The following is an 18,465-nucleotide window of genomic DNA, read 5'->3' as shown; positions in this document are numbered from 1 at the left end:
ATGGTCTGCACGGTGACATGGGGAGAGAGTTCGTATGGCCATACCAATTTATATGGATGGATAAGTTTGTATGTGTGGATAATCGCCAAGTACGGACATGAAGGCAACAAGTATGAATGTAAAGGTAGCAAGTATGGACGGTAGCAATGGAAGGCAGCAAGTTCATACGCAGTCCTCCAGTTGTTTTACCACAACTCTATTTATGCTTCTCTTGTGATTTTTCGAGTTCCTCCATTCATATAAAGGGAAATGGTTGAGTTATTCTCTTTTAATATTTTCCTCCAATTTTTCCCTTTCTAATATTTCCTCTTTGACTTTTTCTTCCATATCCATTGAATATTCCTCTTTTCCTTTTGCTTTATCATTTTGACCTTGCATTTCTAACAAATATGTAGGCAAGGATTTCTGCCCTTATATGGTTTCGACTTAGATCCATTGATGAGATCTTTTAGCAATGTATTGTCTAAGGAAGATAACCTTAATGCCATGTTATCCTTGACTTCTAGAACCTTGTATGGCACCAACCATCGTATTTTAAACTTACCTGGTTTTATCTCATTCTGTCCAGGTTTGAAGTTCATTCTTTTCAAATGTCTATCATGCCAAAATTTTCGCCTCTTTTGTGCCACTTTGGTTGCCCATTGAGCTAGTGTTCTTTTTTCGTCTAGTTTAAGTAAGATGTTGAGCCTTTCCCTAAACTCTCTTCTTCTCTCAGTCTTTTTTGAACTGCTATTAGTAGGCTTGGTACTGTATATTCCATTGGTATTACTAATTCTTACCCATACATTAGGTGGAAGGGGGTTTTCCCAATGGTGGCCTTTTAGGTGGTCCTATATGCCCATACCATGACCGGAAGTCTTTCCTCCCAATCTCCTTTTTCCACTCCATAGATCTTGTATAAAATTGTTACTAATATTTTATTCGTAGATTCTACCTGACCATTTGCCCTTGGATAATAGGGATGAGAAAAAGAATGAACAATTATATACTTGTCATGGTTTTGATTGTATGGTTTATGAAGTCCACCCCTTTGTCACTTGTCAAGTATAGTGGTATATCAAATGGTTACCACCTGCTCATAAAAGAACTTGGTTGTACTAAGAGTTGTGTTGTCTGGTAGAACCTGCACTTCTGCCCATTTTGTAAGATATTTCATTGCCACCAATATGTACCTGCACCCATGGTTATTGCTTATAGGCAATGGCCCCACAAAGTCTAGACCCCATCATTTAAATAATTCTTGTGGTCGTGATGAAAACAATGACATAAATCTCTTTTTAGGCGTTTGTTAGTTCTCTGGCACGTATCACAACTCAAAACCCATTCTCGAGCATCTGCATACAACGTGGGTCACCAAAACCCAACCAACAATACCTTTCTCGCTATCACATTAGGTCCCATGTGACCCCCTGCCAACTCTTCATGGGATTCTCTTAGGACTCCTATAATTTTTTCCTTCATAACTCATCTGCTTAATATCCCACCTGGTCCCATCTTGTACAATAATCCCTCGATCACTAGAATGTCCTGCTTTTGAGTGGAGTCTTTCTCCTCTCTATTGCTGGCATCTCTCTTGGAAAGGTAGCAGATGACAAATATTATCCAATACTTTTGTACTACTAGGGTACTACGACAATTTGAAATAGGTGGGCATCCGAAAAATCTTCGTTCACTTCACTGCCAGAGGCTTCTCCTGACTTAATTCTTGATAATTGATTTGCAATTACATGACTTTTTCCTGGCCGGACTATGATCTTAAAAGTAAAATTCTTGCAGAAGGATTAGCCATCTACTCACTCTCCCTTGAATCACAGGCTTGTTTACCAAATATGTTAATGCTTGATGGTCAACAAAAAATGTAAAGGGAGTAGCTAGCAAGTAATGTCTAAATTTTTGAATTGCATAGACCATACCTAATGCCTCTCTTTCAGTGGTATTGTAGTTTCACTTGGTTTTTGACAGTAGCCTGCTCACAAAATACATTGGATGGTCCAACCCTTCCTTCTCAGTTTGTGCTAGAGTGGCCCCTATTGCATAGTTAGAAGCGTTTACATGGACACAAAATTCTTTACTCCAGTCAGTGTATATGAGAATCTAAGCACCTACCAGCCTCTTCTTTAGCTCTTGAAAGCCTCTTCCTGTTCTTGTCCCCAACAAAACCGTTCTCCTTTCTTGGTTAGTTTTTCTAAGGGTAAAGATACTTCAGAAAATCCTTTTATAAACCTCCTATAGTACCTTACGTGTCCCAAGGACTTGACACTAGTTAGATTTGATGGAGCTTATGTGTCTAAAATGAACTTGATCTTATCAGGATTTGTTTTCAATCCTTCCTAGCATACTATATGACCAAGAAGTCTACCTTGTGGGACCATAAATCTGCATTCCTTTGGGTGCAAGGCTAGCCTTGCTCTTCAGCATCGATCCATGCATTCACAAATGACTTTGAGATGATTGTCCTTTCCACTGTAGACGAACAAATCGTCCATAAAGGCCTTGAAATTTCCTACTGACATACCATCTAAGATATGTAGTATGATTCTTTGAAATATGGTTGGTGCATTGCACAACACAAACGACATTCTATTATAGGCATACACCCCATCTTCAATGATAAATGTAGTTTTTAGCTTATCCTCCTCAACATTATTGAATTGATTTGATTATACCCTAAAAATCCATCCATGGAGTACATTTCATGGCCTACTACCTCTTCTAGGATGCTATCCACAAAAGGAATTGGAAAATGATCTTTTATAGTTACTGAGTTCAGGCATTTGAAGTTGACACATATCCAGATTTGGTTGTAGTCCATCTTCAATGATATGACTATAGGAGATACCCACTCATTGGTTTGTACTTTAAATATTATCCAAGCCTCAAGCATTTTTGTGATTTCTTCTTGAACTTTGGTTGCATAGTTCTTATTCATTCGGTACGACCATTTGCCTACTAGTCTTGCTCCCACTACTAGTGGTATCTGATGGACACACAACTCTAAGGACACTCCTTTCAAGTCCCTGTACGTCCAAGAAAAGACATCCTTATACTCCAGGAAAATTTTAAAAGTTGTCGTCTTCAACATTGGATCCTAGTTGTTCCCTATAAGAATCTCCTTGGGTTGATCCTTTTCACTAAGCTTTATAGTTTGTACCTTGGCCTCCTTGTATTCTACTTTCTCCTCAAATATATGTGCTGGTTTATTGTTGATAATAGCCACACCCTCCTTATATTCCTTATAGCCATCAGGATATCCTTCCTCGGATTTGACTCCTTGGATTTACAACATATTACATTCTGATTGAAATACTTCATAGTCTCCCATTTTTCGGTGACATAAGCCATTAAGAGAGCTCGTCTCATCTTCTGAGTACTCCCCCAACCAGAGCACTCCATCTGGGTCCACCCCTTCTCTATCTTCTTCGTCTGACTAAGAATTTGATGCCAGGCCCTGACTCACAAACTGGTTCCATAGGTCTATTGTGTACTTTCTGTCATCTACCTCTATGGACAAGTTATTTCTCTTCCAATTATGGGTGGCCTTTGTTGTGACTAGCCATCCTCTTCCCAACAACGCATCGTATCTTTCTTTTCTACGGTTAATCACCACAAAATCTAGAAAGAACTATTGTGTACTAATTACCACCTTTTGCCCCATCACAATAACTATTGGCTTGATTCCATGCTAGTCTGCACCCACCAATTGGAATGTGGGTGGCCAGAGTGTGATTTTCTCTATTGCCTTCCATGTTTCCTCAGATAAGACATTCACACCAGATCCTCTATCAATAATAGTATTCGATAGTTTAAAACCCATTATTTCCATTTCGACCACTGTTGGTGTCCTCCCTATCCCTATGGTGAGTAGGGTGTTGTTCTCCTTTCCTACTTATGCTTCCTCTTTCTTCTCCTCTTTAAGGGGTATCCCTTTGATGCTTACTCTCTGAGTTAATGCTACCTGTAGTTGAGGTAGTATTTCTAGTAGATCAACAATTTTCATGGGAATAGTGGTCTCTAGTACTTATTTCATGATGCTTGGTACAGGACGGTTAGTAGGAAGTTTATTTGTATTTGCCTTCCCTTTTGCTATCATGTTGTCTTGAATGTCTTTTCTTGCTTCATGAAATCTTTCCTTTTCCCTAGCAACATCCATGTAAACAAGTTTCTTGTCTTGCATTCTTGTGATAGCAAGGACTTCTTTTTTTGGTTTTGCAATATCCAACGTGTTCACCCCTTTTTGACTAAGGCAAGCGCATCCTCATGATTGCCTGGTTTGCACCACTTACACAACATTCCTCCATTCTATCCTATATTATGACAATCTCTTGCAAAATGTCCCCATTCATTGCACCACCTTCATTGGATCATAGGTCTTCTCTTGTAATCATGCTGGATTGCTGTTTGGGGTGTGTTGTTATTGCTATTGTTATTACTGTTATCATTATTCCCTCATCTATTATTTTTGTAACATCCAGGTGAGGCTTCTAGATTCATATTTCATGGAGGGGTGGAGGGGATTGCTCTCCTTGGATGAAGAATGCTTGCACGTTCCATGCTTTTAGATTGTAGGGACAACCTTTGATTGTGTCCCAACCCCTGACAGATCTCACAAAATGCTTTGCCCAGGCATGTCCCTTTTGTATGGCCCTCCTTTTCGCAATCTATGCACCATAGTTCCCTCCCTTTTCTTTTCTCTTCCTTACTTCCTACTACCTCCTTCATTAATCTCATCATATTCTTCCTTAGGGCTTGGATGGTCTTGGATTCATCCCCACTTTCTCTTGAGCTTTTACTCATGCTTCCCCGCCTCTTGGCCTTAGAGGTTTTGTTTTCACTTTCTATATCCATTGCACGAGTACAGGCATAGGTGAAGGATGATGAAACTATTTTCATCTTTTTTCTTATGGACAGTGTCAACCCTTCAATAAATCACCTTCTCTTCAATCCATCCGAAGGCTTGTTGTCAAGTTTTCCTATCAATTCCTTCAGCCTCCTACTATATGCTTTGACAGATTCATTATTCCCCTGCCTTGTATTATAGATCTGTATCACTATTTCATCATCATCCCGAAGGAGTCTGAATTCTTCTTCAAAGGCTGCGTGGAGATTATTCCATGTATTCTTCTTGCCTGCCTCCAAATCTGTATACAAGTCAATGGTTATTCCTCTTAGTGTGGCTAGAAATGCTTTTAGCCATTCATTCGCATCGTTCTCTCTATTTGCTTGCCATATGGTTATGCATGTTTTATAGTGATGTATGGGGTCCTCCAAGCCGTCCCCCGTGAATCTAGGGAGTTTTTGTTTGTCCATTGTCATTCTTCTATTTTTCGCTCCTGATGGAACACTCCCTCTTGGGATGCTCCCTCATGACGAGAATCTCCCTCCTGACGGGCTAAATTCCTGGGTGCTTGTCCCAACAGTATCTCCTCCTAGGCTAGGGTTTTATCCCTGTTGATGCTCTATGTGTGTAGGGGTTTCAAAGTATTTGTACCCTGCCTTCCTTGGTATCTTAGAGATAGCCAAATTGGCTATTCCTTCGATTATATTTTCAATCAATCCTTCTTGGATTTCGAAGTTGTTGTCCTGCATTTTGTCACCACAAAATGTTGGTAACAACACGAAACTTTTCCAAGCTAGTTTCATGTTTCTCTAAGTTTGAATTTGATATTCAGTTGCTTAATGTTGATCGATTGATCCATTTCAATTCGAATATCAAGTTGTTTTACTGAAGGCCTTCGTCAAGTCGTTTTCGTTTTGCTTTCTATCGAGCCTTTGCTTGATTTTTGAAGCCTTCACAGTCCGTTCTTTGCTTTTGAGTTTGTGTTTGCTTGTTTTTGGTCCTTTGAATTTGCTCATGTTATGCCTTTCGATTTCCCCTTCGATTCGGTCTAACCTAGAGGTCAATCGGAGTTGTCAGTTAGGAGATATGGTCATTTTAGTGCCTCAAAAGAAGACATTTTAGGTGCAACAACACGAATTAAAAAAATGATGTTATATTTTCATTTTGACATTCACTTTTTGAAAATGTAACATTTTATTCACTTTTTGTTATGTTTTGAAGTTACTTTTCATTTAAATTTATAACTTAAAGTGACTATAGTGCAATTTATGTTATAATTTTAAGTTGAATTACTTTTTAATTTTTCACTTAAAGTGACTATAGAACTATATAGTTACTTTTTAAATTTTTGATTTTTAAATCAAATACTTATATAAATGTCACTTTAATTTAATGTTTATGACTTATATTGATTAATATAATGCATAAATGTTATTTTTGACTCATATTGTTGACATTTTTATAAAAATAAGTGAAATGCATAACTTAAAAGTCTAAAAGTGGACATTTTATGTGCATATGCATGTAAAAAACCATGAAAAGTGGAAACTTTTCATGCTAATGCATATGAAAACTCATCTTGAGGACCTTTTTCAAGTCATTACATCAAAAGCTTGTAAAAGTGGACCTTTTTGATGCAATGACATGAAAAAGGTGAGATATGTTTATAAAATATGTAAGTGACTTCAAAAAGTGAGATTTTGGAGACTTGCACATTTTAAAATATGTAATGGGCTTCGAAAAGTGAGATTATATCTCAAGACATATTTTAAAACATGCATTGGACTCAAAAAGGTCCTCTTTTGCCTTCTAACATGTTTTAAAATATGTAATGAACATAAAAATATCCTATTATGTGAAGAAAACATGTTCTTGCTCCAAAAACCTCCTATTTTGATCATAACTTTTGATTTTCTCCATGGATTTGAATGAAATCAGTTGCATTCATCATGTTTTGAAGAGGTGATCATTTTGCCCTCATCAAAAATCAAGTTATTGCACCCAAAAACATGTTTGAGACTCCCAAGCTAGGGCACATTTTTTGCATAAAACTCCATAAACCTGTCAAGTTTGATCACGTTTTTGCATGAGATCAAGTCATTTTTACCTCATTAGGTGATTGCATTGGTTGATGATCATTATTTTGGTGTTAAATCATCAAAACGTTTTACTTTGAAGATCACGTTTTTTGCTTGTTTTGGCAAAAAACAGCTCAACAACATGCAATCTTTAAAACGTTGCAAGGAGGAGCTAATCTAGGGCACATTTTGGCATTTTGCTAAATAATCTCCTTGTTTGCTGCCCTTCATCATTTGGATTTTGGAGATTTGAAAAGTTCTCATCATTTTTTGAAGAAAAATTCAAACAAAGAGCATCTTTTCTTTCATTTTTGGCACATATTCATCATGTAAGTGGACCTCTTCTTTCTTACATTTTAATTCATGCTTATCCTTGCTAATTTTATGCATGAAATCGTTGAATGGATGCCATTTGTGAAAATCTTTGCCTTAGAATATGCATTTTTCTTTTAAATATGAATTTCTTTTTCATTTTGATGTCTTTGGTTCTTCCCCAAGTTCCAAATTCGAATTTCATCTTTGGAGTGCATTGCATCTTGGCATGTTTTGAGTTGTTTTCAAAGATATGTTTTTCTTTTGTTTTGATTTTGTGTGCTTGTTGCCAGTTTTTCTCCATTTTGGAGAAGTTGCAAGTTTTTTCCCAAAAACTCGTTTTTTCCTTCACTACATGTGAAAACATTATCATTTCATTTTTTCACATTCCGTTTCTATGTCATTACATCTCACATTTCATCTGACAAATGTGATTACATGTTTTTCACTTCATTCGCCATCCACACATGCATGTAATCCCATTTTTCGTTTCCATTTTCATCCATCTCATTTTTCGCTTTCATTTGCACAACACGATTACACGAAATGCCTTACATGTAATTGCATCCAAAAGGTTTGATTTTGATCAAAAGTCATATTTTGAACAGACAAAAAGGATGTTATTTTCACTTTCTGTGAATTTTGACTTCTTTCTTCCTCCAAAAGTGACTATATAATTCATTATCTCACCTCCATTGTTTCATTTCCATCTTCATATACACATTTGCACTTACATGAATAAATACATGTTTCCATATCTTTCCATGCTTTCCATCTTAGCCTTCATCTGCATATGCATGTAAAGCGTATCTTTCACTCACACTTGCATCTCATTTCACCCTCCGCCTTCCATTACATGTTGGATTTACATGTAATCCATTTTCCGTGCAGTGACATCTTGAAAGCCCAAGTCACTTTTTGAAAATCCACAATCTCCATTTACACACATTCCCATGCGCCAAGCACTTTACTTCAAAAAAGAAAAAGAAAAAAAAAAGGAGTTAAAGGTATTGATGGAAAGTTGTTTCGAGTGTACATCCAAACATCATCAAGAAGGTTTTCAAAGTGTCAAAGACTCCAGTTTGTGCTAATCTACAAAGGAGAATTCACGACAACTTGAGCGAGAAAAGATGGATCACATCAAGTTTCCACATGATAATGAACAATTCATCAAAAAGAGAGCTAGAGGTTGTCAAAAGACGCAACACTATGGTTATCAATGTGAATGCAGCAGTACAAAGTATAGGAACTCCCAATCCTGTTATCCTCTAGGATTGCATCGTCAAGTACAAGGCCTTTCAGAATTGTTCTTTTCTCTTCCGTCTTCTTTCTTCTTCTTTCATGTTTGTAGTTGGAGAAGATGCATTACATGAAAAAGTGTAATTACATGTAATGCGAGTTATATGTGTATGTAAAAGATGTAATGTGAGTTGCACGTGTAGTTGCATGTAACCCTATATTTTCTCTTGTAGTTAGACTTGGTCAAAGTTGGTTGAGTTGCTCCCACTTTTTCCTCCCTTTTTTCTCAACTTCTTTGCCTATATAAAGGAGTGCCCCCTCATTGTAAAAATTATCTTTTGTTGTATGCAAGAAAGCTCTGCCACATTTGTGCAAGCATAACTTTGATTGTGTAGTACAAATTTGGGAGAAAAGTGAATAAAAGAAGCAATTGGATTCAAAGCTTTGATTGGAAGCAATTGTGATAGAACAAATTAGAAGCTTTGACTATAATTTGTGCCTATTGTCTTGATTCATGTTATTATTGTGTGTTCAATAAAAGAGCATAGAGAGTTAAGAAACAATTGAAGCCCGAGCTTTGACCAGGAACAATTGTGAAAATCCATAGCTAGAAGCTTTGTTTGTGGCTTGTATTTTCATCTTAATTCGCAAAATAGTTAGATTGTTCTTACTTTTAGGAGTCTTTGTGCCCTAATTGTAAAAATTTTACCATATAGAAGTATGATCGGACTTAGAGCCAAATCGGTATGTTTTAGCTAGCCTTTGAGTTAGTGAAGATTTGTCGGTATCACTATTTCCAGCTCTTGATAGAAGTGTAGTTAGAGATTTACCTTGCCCATTATTCGTTCTACGAGTAAGTGGATCCTTTCTTGAAAGTTAAGAAGAAAGGATATTAGTAACACCCTGTTTAAGATCTCTTGACTTCTTGCTTACCTTGAGTTGATCCAAGGAATGGTGAGAAGGGGGAAGCCTTCCTTTTAAAGTAGGAGGGACTCTGTTTCAGACGCTGTGGCTGGTCATCCTATTTTGCGACTGAATTTTTACCCAAAACCGTCAGTTGCAAATTATCCACCCAACAGAAGTGGTCCCTTCATCCACTTAGATTACGTCTTTCCTCTTGTTGTTGGAAGCATAACGTCCTCAAGGCGACTTCCTCCTCAGTTTCTTCTTCTAGAACCCACCTTTGATATTTGTTTGGAATCAGGGGCATGAATTGGTTTAGTGTCTATTTACCTTCCTTGAATTATCACGCTCCTCCAAGTCCTGTTCTCGTGTCCTTTCGGTGAACTACTCGAGTACTTGTTGCCTTCTTTGCTCTTTCTTCCTCCACACATATCAAGTCTCTTGCCAATAGTTGAGGGATCTGTCCAAGTAGATCGTACACTGTTGGTAGTACTGAAAGTTCGTCTTGTACCGTACTCTTCGGAACTGCTCTCTTGTGAGCTTCCCTTTGTATGTACTGGTCGACAGAAACTTCCCAGGCTGTCACCAGATCACATGTGAACTCATCTTCTCTGGTTATTTCTTCCTCTACATTGTCATTGTTTGTTACTTGTATACATGGTAGGAAGGGTCTTACCATTACTCCATCCTACCTCACCAACAACCTGTAGGTTCAGTCTTAACCAACCACGCCAAAATGTAGAATGGTGATTATCCCATGTTATACAGAGTACTAGAACATAGATTCAATAAACCAATAGAAACATTCATTACACGTACCCGCATACCAAGATGGCGAGGAAATACTATTGCTTTTATTGATTACCAAACACATGAGTACATCATCCATATTTCAAAGTTCTTATATGAGGGTCAGTTGGTTGGGAAAACCAACTAAGCATCTCCTCACTTCCTAACCACCCAAACCCCACAAAGCTTAATTAGTTCTAATTACAATATTACTTTATTATGTACTACAAATTATTTGGATGCAGATCTTAGCCCTTAGAGGTCTCTGTTTGGAATTGCAGACAACCTCCAACCATCTACAGACAACAAGCAAGGTTTAGAGGGCTTTGCAAATAGTTCAAAGATGTTACATGGCAAATTCAAGGTGGAGCGATTTGATGCTAGGTTCTTAATTAGCTGCAATGTAATTTCAGAATTTGATAAATAATTTCCTCTTCCATTGCATATGATTTCTGTCAATAATATAAGCATATGGTTCAATGCTTTGGAATTAGTTTCATAATTTACTTTCTATGCAATGTTATTATCTTGCCTGGCAACATTTAAAAAAAAAATTCAAGGAAATGCTTATTTATTTAAAAAATCAGTTATATGTCTTTGCAAATTAGTAGTCTAGCGAAGTTAGAACCGGTTGGGGTTCTTACACATACAAAGCAATCATATATATATAATTGAGAGACTCTTTATATAATAACCGAAAGTCTATTCAATTTCCAAATGCGAGTCACTTCATATTTCTGAACGTATGTCTCTTCACAATTCTCTTTAGATAATAAAACGTCAGATATTTAGAGTGAGACACCTACCACACCTTTGATGCAATGTCGTGTTCACTTGGAAATATCATCATAAATCTCTTCTTTAGCTGCTGACACAATAAAGAGGCATTTTCTCAATTTCAACATATAGCAATATCAGAGGTAAAGATCTCTATTGCAGCTATAATCTTAAACAATTTCAACAGACTAATTCTTGTCTCCAACGTAAATTTGGGAAGAAAATGAGCCTCCACATGCAAAGTATTAATATGCCTCCTTCAAAATGCAAATAAGGCCTTTTGTACATATGTCTTCACCATATCCACCATATTAATGTCATCACCGTATTGCTGCTTATATGCAAACCTTCAACCAAGGACTTAGATTCCTTAACTCAACTCTTCATCATAACACCACAGCTCTTGCAAATGGATGATGTTTGAACCTGAAGTTAAGACTGTCATGAGAGGTTGATGTATCTGCTAAAAATTATTGTTCATTAGGCTTCGTCAATAGTATATTCTTCTTGTATTAACACATTGTCATTTTGTAACAGATTGGAAATCAATTCATGTACTAAGCTCTTTTGCATAATTAAGGAATCATGGCTTCAACTTAATTTCATAAAATCAATGTGATGTTTTCAAGGACCATATCTCACATTTATTTGTTTCTGGATCGTCAAAGAAGCAAGTAGGTATTCAAAATGTATTGGGTCCCAATGTGTGGTTGAGAAAAGGAATCAGATAAACGACAGTGTTTCCAAACCCTATTTGGCTCCTGCAACCTGTTTTAGAACTTATGTCAATAGACTTGCTTTTGCCTTCTTGACAAAGCTTGTAAACATTGTGCTGGCTTCTTTAAAGGTTTCCCACATCCACTTCAGAAACTGACAATAGTTCTGGAACTACTACCGAATGTTGAATAGATTTCAAAGCGTTCATTTACTTCATACTTATGTGAGTTCCGAAAATGGTGGGGTATCTTTGCATCATGCTCAAATGGCTCTGAATATTTCTTTCTAGAATTTGCCACTTGTTGGAAACCCATGTAAAATACTGATAATCATTTTATTTTTCTCATTTCTTCCACTTCAGAAGTGGCTGACAGGTTTTAAGACCACTTTGGAGACTGCCGATTGTTCTAAAGCATTACCAATCACCAAGCCATTGAAAACATTTTCTTTCACTTCAAAATTTGTAGTGAGTTCAAAACATGTTGTTGGAGCCCACTGGTACCTCTTTCTTAATTCCCATTGTTCTATGTGAAGTCGGGTTCTGATGTGGTTATGGGAACCATTGCAAAGCCCGATAATAGTTCTAAAATAACTTTAAAACTCAAATGACTTCATGTGTTGGTGAAGTTTGAAATGTGATTCTCTTATTTCCGTGATATTTCATCCTTCAAGAGGTTGAATAACTATTGTGAATGTCAATAATCTTTTTAAATACTTTCACACATGCTGCCAACTCCCTTTTGTCAAGGCTTGTCTTTACCTTAAGAACACATTGAGACTATTGCTTGTTATAAATTAAAGGGAGGGCTGATAGAATTTTTAAACCTTCGTATCTTTCTGACATTTTCTTTTTCCTCTATTAGCAAGAAAATTTCAGACAACAGATACAAAAATTAATCATCTTGTGATTTGGCTTGTGAACTACTTTGGACCATGTTGATGTTTATAGTGAGATATGATGAGCTTAGAAAGTTTAAATTTGCTAAGGTATGAAAATAGGCCAACAATATTATGGTGCAAATATATCATGTTTTATGCTCATATCTTGTTTGAATGCAAGCTGACTGAAAAGATCAGCTGACTCTCTTTATTGAACATAAATTTTCAATTATATACTTTCAAACAATATCCAAATCAGGGTGGATATTTTAATGTGTGATGTTCCTGTTATAAAATAAATTATTAATCAAACTATTGTTAATGGGTCAATTGATTTAATATATCTTGGACCCATTTTTGTTTTGTTTCCATAGTTTTTGTGTAACCATCGGCTATCTTTGTACACCCTCAGAAAGTTTCCCCGACGGGTATTTAAGAACAACTTGTAGGTAGTCGTATGGGGCATTTTTGAATTGTTTCTTTGTACTGCGAATTCTTGTTGGGATTCTTTGTTGTTCGCCATTTCAAAAGTGAAAGATCTTCTCTATTTGGCTCGTGTGGTTTTGGTGGGATTCAACCCTCACCCTATTCTGTTGTTGCATATAATACTTCGCTTGGATCTGGCAAATCAAAGCACCATCTTTTGGCAAATATTAACTGAAGGTTATTTGTGTTCCATTCTCCATTCTTGTTGTTTCTCTGATGAATTTGGAATTAGTAGTTTATGATGCATAACTATCTTCCATTCATATCCCATCCGTGATTGGCAACCTTCATTGCAACTTTCGCACTACAACTCTACCACCTGTACGGCCTCCAAGTTCATCATACTACTTGCAAGCTTACCGTACAACCTTCGAAGTTTACCATACGACCTTCACAGATCTACCGTACGGCCTACTATTTTCTCCCTTACCGTACAACATGTTATCTATACCGTATGACCTATTGGAAGACATACTTCCTTGTCTACCGTATGGCCAGGCATCTTTTGCACGACCAAAACTTGGCCACTATACAACATTGTCCCTACAGTACGGCCTTCTATGGTATACAGTACGACCTTTAAAGCATCCCTTCTACTCTGATACCATACGACATCTGTACAACCCTTTCTAGATAACTATATACCATTGTTCTTTCGATTGTATTTTCTCACAGAGGGGAATAGGAATATCACACAATGAAGAGGTGTGATTAGTTTAATAATTAGTTCATCAAGGGGTGTGATTTGTTATGATTCTAAAAGACAATAACAATTCTCTTGAAAGGTTTGATTATGATTAAAAGAAAAGGATTGTTTTCAAAGTTAATTATAATAAAGAAGAGAACCATTTAATGGCTAATGAAAAGTTTCAACCTTTTTATTTGAGGGGATATGAAAGATATAAAAGGTGTCGTCGGTAAATATTGTGTAGCCGGTAGGGTGTGTGTCAGGATGTATCCCATTGGTATATGCTCCTTCGGAAAGGTTCTTGTTATGTAGCCGACGGATCCCTTCGGGAAGGTTCTTCGGAAAGTATTTATACATCCTTCGGGGGATCATTGTAATCATCATCATAAGCATATTGTAATGTCTCTGGCATATGCAAATAATAGAAGGAGTTCTGCTGCTCTTATCTATTGCCTGTATGCATTAATTTCTTTACCCCAGTACGGTAAACAAAAGGGAGATGTAATTTATTGTTTATTTGTGTTGTCTAGTGTGAGAGGTCAGTCAAATAGAGAGAGACACCATATTGGCAAAGGGCTATACATGAGGAACTTATCTCAGAATTGAGAGAAAGAGTATAAGGAGTTTGTAGCAGATTTTAAGAGGATAAAGAGATAAGTTTGTGGTAGCTTTATGATCATCATTTTAGAAGAATTTATTGGTAATGTTGGGGCTTCATATTAAACCCTAAACCTTAATCCTATGATGATAGGGTTTCCAAACCCTATTCCTGCAACCTGTTTTAGAACTTATGAGATATGTTGAAAGGCTTGTTCTTGCCTTTTTGACAAAGCTTGTAAACATTGTGTTGGCTTCTTTAAAGGTTCCCACATCCACTTCGGAACCCAAGAATGGCTCCAGAACCACTATCGAATGTTGAAGACATTTTGAAGCGTTCATTTACTTTATATTTATGTGAGTTCCATTAATAGCTGGGTACTTTTGCATCATGCTCAAATGATTCTGATATTTCTTTCTAGAATTCTCCCCTTGTTGGAAACCCATGTAATAATCATTTTATTTTTCTCATTTCCTTCACTTCAGAAGTGGTTGACATGTTTTATGATTGGGTTTGAAACTGCTTTGGAGATTGCTGATTATTCTAAACCGTTACCAAGCACCAAACCATTGAAAATTTTCTTTCCTTTCAAAATCAGTGGTGAGTTCAAAACATGTTGTTGGAGCTCAATGGTGCCTCTTTCTTAATTCCTGTTGTTCTGTGTTAAGTCAGGGTCCAATGTGGTTATGGGAACACTTCCAAAGCCTGATAATAGTTTTAGAACAACTTTAAACTTTGATGCCTTCATGCGTTGGTGAAGATTGAAATGTGAATAATCTTCTTTGTGATGTTCCATCCTTCAAGTGCTTGCAATAACTATTGTGGTTGCAGATAGTCATTTTAAAAAATTTCACATATGCTCCCAACCCCCTTTTGTCAAGGCTTGTCTTTACCTTCCTTAATACGACATCGAGACTATTACTTGTCATAAAACTGAAGCAAGGGCTGATAGAATGTTTAAAACTTCTCATCTTTCTGACATTTTCTTTTTCCTCTATTAGCAAGAAGATTTCATAAGGCAGATTCAAAAAATAATCGTCTTGTGATTTGACTGTGCTGCTTTGGACTATGTTGATGTTTATAGTGAGATATGATGAGCTTAGAAAGTTTAAATTTGCTAAGATATGAAAATAGGCCAACAATATTATGATGCAAATATATCATATTTTATCCTTTAATCTTGTTTGAATACAATCTGATTGAAAACATTAGAAAACTCTCTTTATTGAACACGTATTTTCAAATACATACTTTCAAACAAAAATCCAAATCAGGGTGGGATATTTCAATGAAGACATGTGATCAGATTAAAAAATAGTTTATCAGGGGTATGATTTGTTATGGTTCTGAAAGAAAAACAATTCTCTTGAAAGGTTTGAATATGATTAAAAGAAAAGGTTTGTTTTCAAAGTTAATTTGATAAAGAAGAGACAACCATTTATGCTGATGAAGAGTTACAACCTTTTTTATGAAAGGGCATATGAAAGATATAAAAGGGAGATGCAATTTAATGTTTGAACTGTGTTGTGTAGTGTGTCAATCAAATAGAGATACACACCATATTTAAAGAGGGCTATACATGAGGAAATTATCTCAGAATTAAGGGAAAGATTATAAGGAGTTTGTAGCAGATTTTATGAGGATAAAGAGATAAGTTTGTGGCATCTTTATGAATATCGTTTCAGTAGAGCTTATTGGTGATGTTGGAGCTTCGTATTGAAAGGTCAGTGCCTCTAGTAGGTCAGTGCCTGCATTTAGAAGTAGGAGTTGGCGCTTATAATGGGTTGGTGCTCACAAACTAACCTAGTTGTTGGTGCCTCTAGTAAATTTGTGACTAGAAGCGTTGTAAAAGGAGATATTCATATATGAGAATATATTGCTGGGTTTTTTCCCATTAGCGTTTCCATGTAAATTTTATGATGTTTGGTGTCCTAATTCTATAAAGCTTGCATATTTGTTGTTTAAGTTTTAAAAGGGCATTAATATTATTTAATCAAGTTTTAAAAGGATAAGATTAGTTTATATATTGATTCAACCCCCTTGTATATTCGTGTGCTCTTCAGCAACATGGTCTTTTTTAATATATCCTCACAAAGTACATTGCAAAAGGGAGTTTCAAGTTTTATGTGAACCTTTGTTATAAAATGTTCTATAGATAGTATTCATCCCTTTTTGTCTCAAAATTCCTTTGTTAAACTCCATTTGTGAAACACTACTAATTCAAAAAATGAAACTACAAATAGACAGAACCATACAATTTGAAAGAGAATTTACCCTAAGGATGAAAGAGCGATTTTTAGTTGGTCTTGAAATATCTTTCCCCCTCCCTTCCGCACGATTATTCTCTCTCGGGGAAGAAAATCAGCCTCCCATTGATCAATCAAGTATTGTACCTATATAAAATCAACCAAATCTGATATCAATATCTAATAGGTTTATATGAGAGGAGACTACCAACCAAACAGATGATTAATGAAAAAAATTCAAAAGAAACAGAAATCTTTTACAATAGGTTCCTAAAACTTTCAACTTCAAAGAATACATTTACTTAGACCCATAGAAACAGAAATCTTTTACAATTAGTTTCCTAAAACTTTAACTTAAAAGAATACATAATTTACTATTTATTTGTAGTTCTTATGGTTTTCAAATAGACCAAAGCTATCACCAAAGAATGGAAAATTAATAGTGAGTTCACTAAATGATTGATCTTGTCCTATAGTTATGCTAATGCAATTCTCAAAAAAGCGTTGCCTCTGAGTTGAAATAATGTCAGATATTAAAAGATCACCAAGAAGACATTCAATGTGTAGGTGGAGGATTCTCGATGCTTTTGACGCTCTCTACATCATCATTTCCTTCTTACGAAGTTTGTGCCAATAATCACTAGCCTACATAAGCCTTAAATTGAACACTTAAACCCTGACAGCATGATCTCGCAAACTGACCAGGGAGGCATTAAGTTTATACATATTGACGGTCAATTGTGGTGATAAACAAGAAAAAAGCTAAATATAGCATTGATTTTTGTGTTGGTGCAACAAACACACAAACAACATCTTACAGTTGAATAAAACAGAGACTAGCTATCAAAAGCAAACAAGATTTGAAGGATTAACAACTTGAACAAAGAACAAAGCAAGCTAGTACTTAATGGAATCAACACAAAGCTTGTCAATTACTTAATTTCCACTTGACCCAGAAAAATACAAATATAGGTGAACCAGCTTGAACAACAATTATAGTGATATAAGCATGCATCACTCAGCTATGATCATTTATGTGCTCAAAGCACTTATTTACAAGTTATAATTGCCCAATCTTCAGGACTCTGAAATAATCTTATTTTATCAAAAAAAAGTGAGCTTTAAAGTTAGAAGTTAAAGGTTGCTAAAAACTACAAAGTTGAAACCTTTAAAGCAATCAAAAACTTAAAATAATAATGAAAATGAAATCACCAAAAAGAGGCACTCCACCTTCACTAGAAATAGAAAATGACAGCAGAAAACTTTGATAAAGATGTGAAATTGTAATGGACTGAGCAGTGGCTTGAGTTCTCAATGCTTATAAATTGACATTTGATGTCAAGACCAACAATTCTCGAGTGGAAACATGGCTAGCTTGGGCAAATGGCACACTCAATAGATAATTCTGCCCACATTAAACATAGGAGTTGAGCATTTCTCATCAACTTAGAAATGCTTATGCATGTCTTTTGTATGGCAAAACCATTTTTTAAGTGTGCAATTGAAAAAGTTGAGTGGCTTAACCACTCTAGTCCCATACCATAGTAACCAGCCATGTTTCAAAACATGGATGAAATTGTTATATGGCTGAGCCATATTGAAAATGCATTGAACAATTTTTTTTATATCCCCAAGCCAAAATCATAACTTTTGAATGGCCAAACCAATATAAATGTAAGCCTAAGTTATGTTAACACGTTAAAATCCAAGCTAGATATATCTAGTGGCTTAGCCATGTCAAACACATACCTAACTTGATATTTGCCACCTTTTTGATAGGTAGAGTTTTCCTTTACATGCACCAATGTGGAAATATTAGCACATTAGCCAATGCAAAATTCTTATGCACTTGAGCTAGGTAGAGACATTTTCCACTCAAGACAACTTCAAGACCATAGGTGGACTTTTTATGTGGT

At 36.0% G+C, this 18,465-nt stretch overlaps 1 protein-coding gene across 2 annotated transcripts in view; it reads right to left on the bottom strand.

The window, feature by feature from the left end:
• Positions 1 to 18,465, bottom strand: part of LOC149564500 (uncharacterized) — a 165,700-nt gene that overhangs the window by 12,188 nt on the left and 135,047 nt on the right. For both annotated transcript variants that reach the window (XM_089818042.1, XM_089818043.1), the window contains exon 8: positions 16,578 to 16,696. In XM_089818042.1, coding sequence (XP_089674168.1) covers positions 16,578 to 16,696 — 119 coding nt within the window. The remainder of the gene's footprint in view (positions 1 to 16,577; positions 16,697 to 18,465) is intronic.

The sequence above is a fragment of the Cupressus sempervirens genome, chromosome 3 (genome assembly GCF_028749045.1).
Source record: "Cupressus sempervirens isolate cs-2001-9-10 chromosome 3, ASM2874904v1, whole genome shotgun sequence".
In the NCBI taxonomy this organism is placed as follows: domain Eukaryota; kingdom Viridiplantae; phylum Streptophyta; class Pinopsida; order Cupressales; family Cupressaceae; genus Cupressus; species Cupressus sempervirens.
The sequence above is the reverse complement of the archived record's forward strand: the minus strand, read 5'-3'. Positions and strand labels throughout refer to the sequence as shown.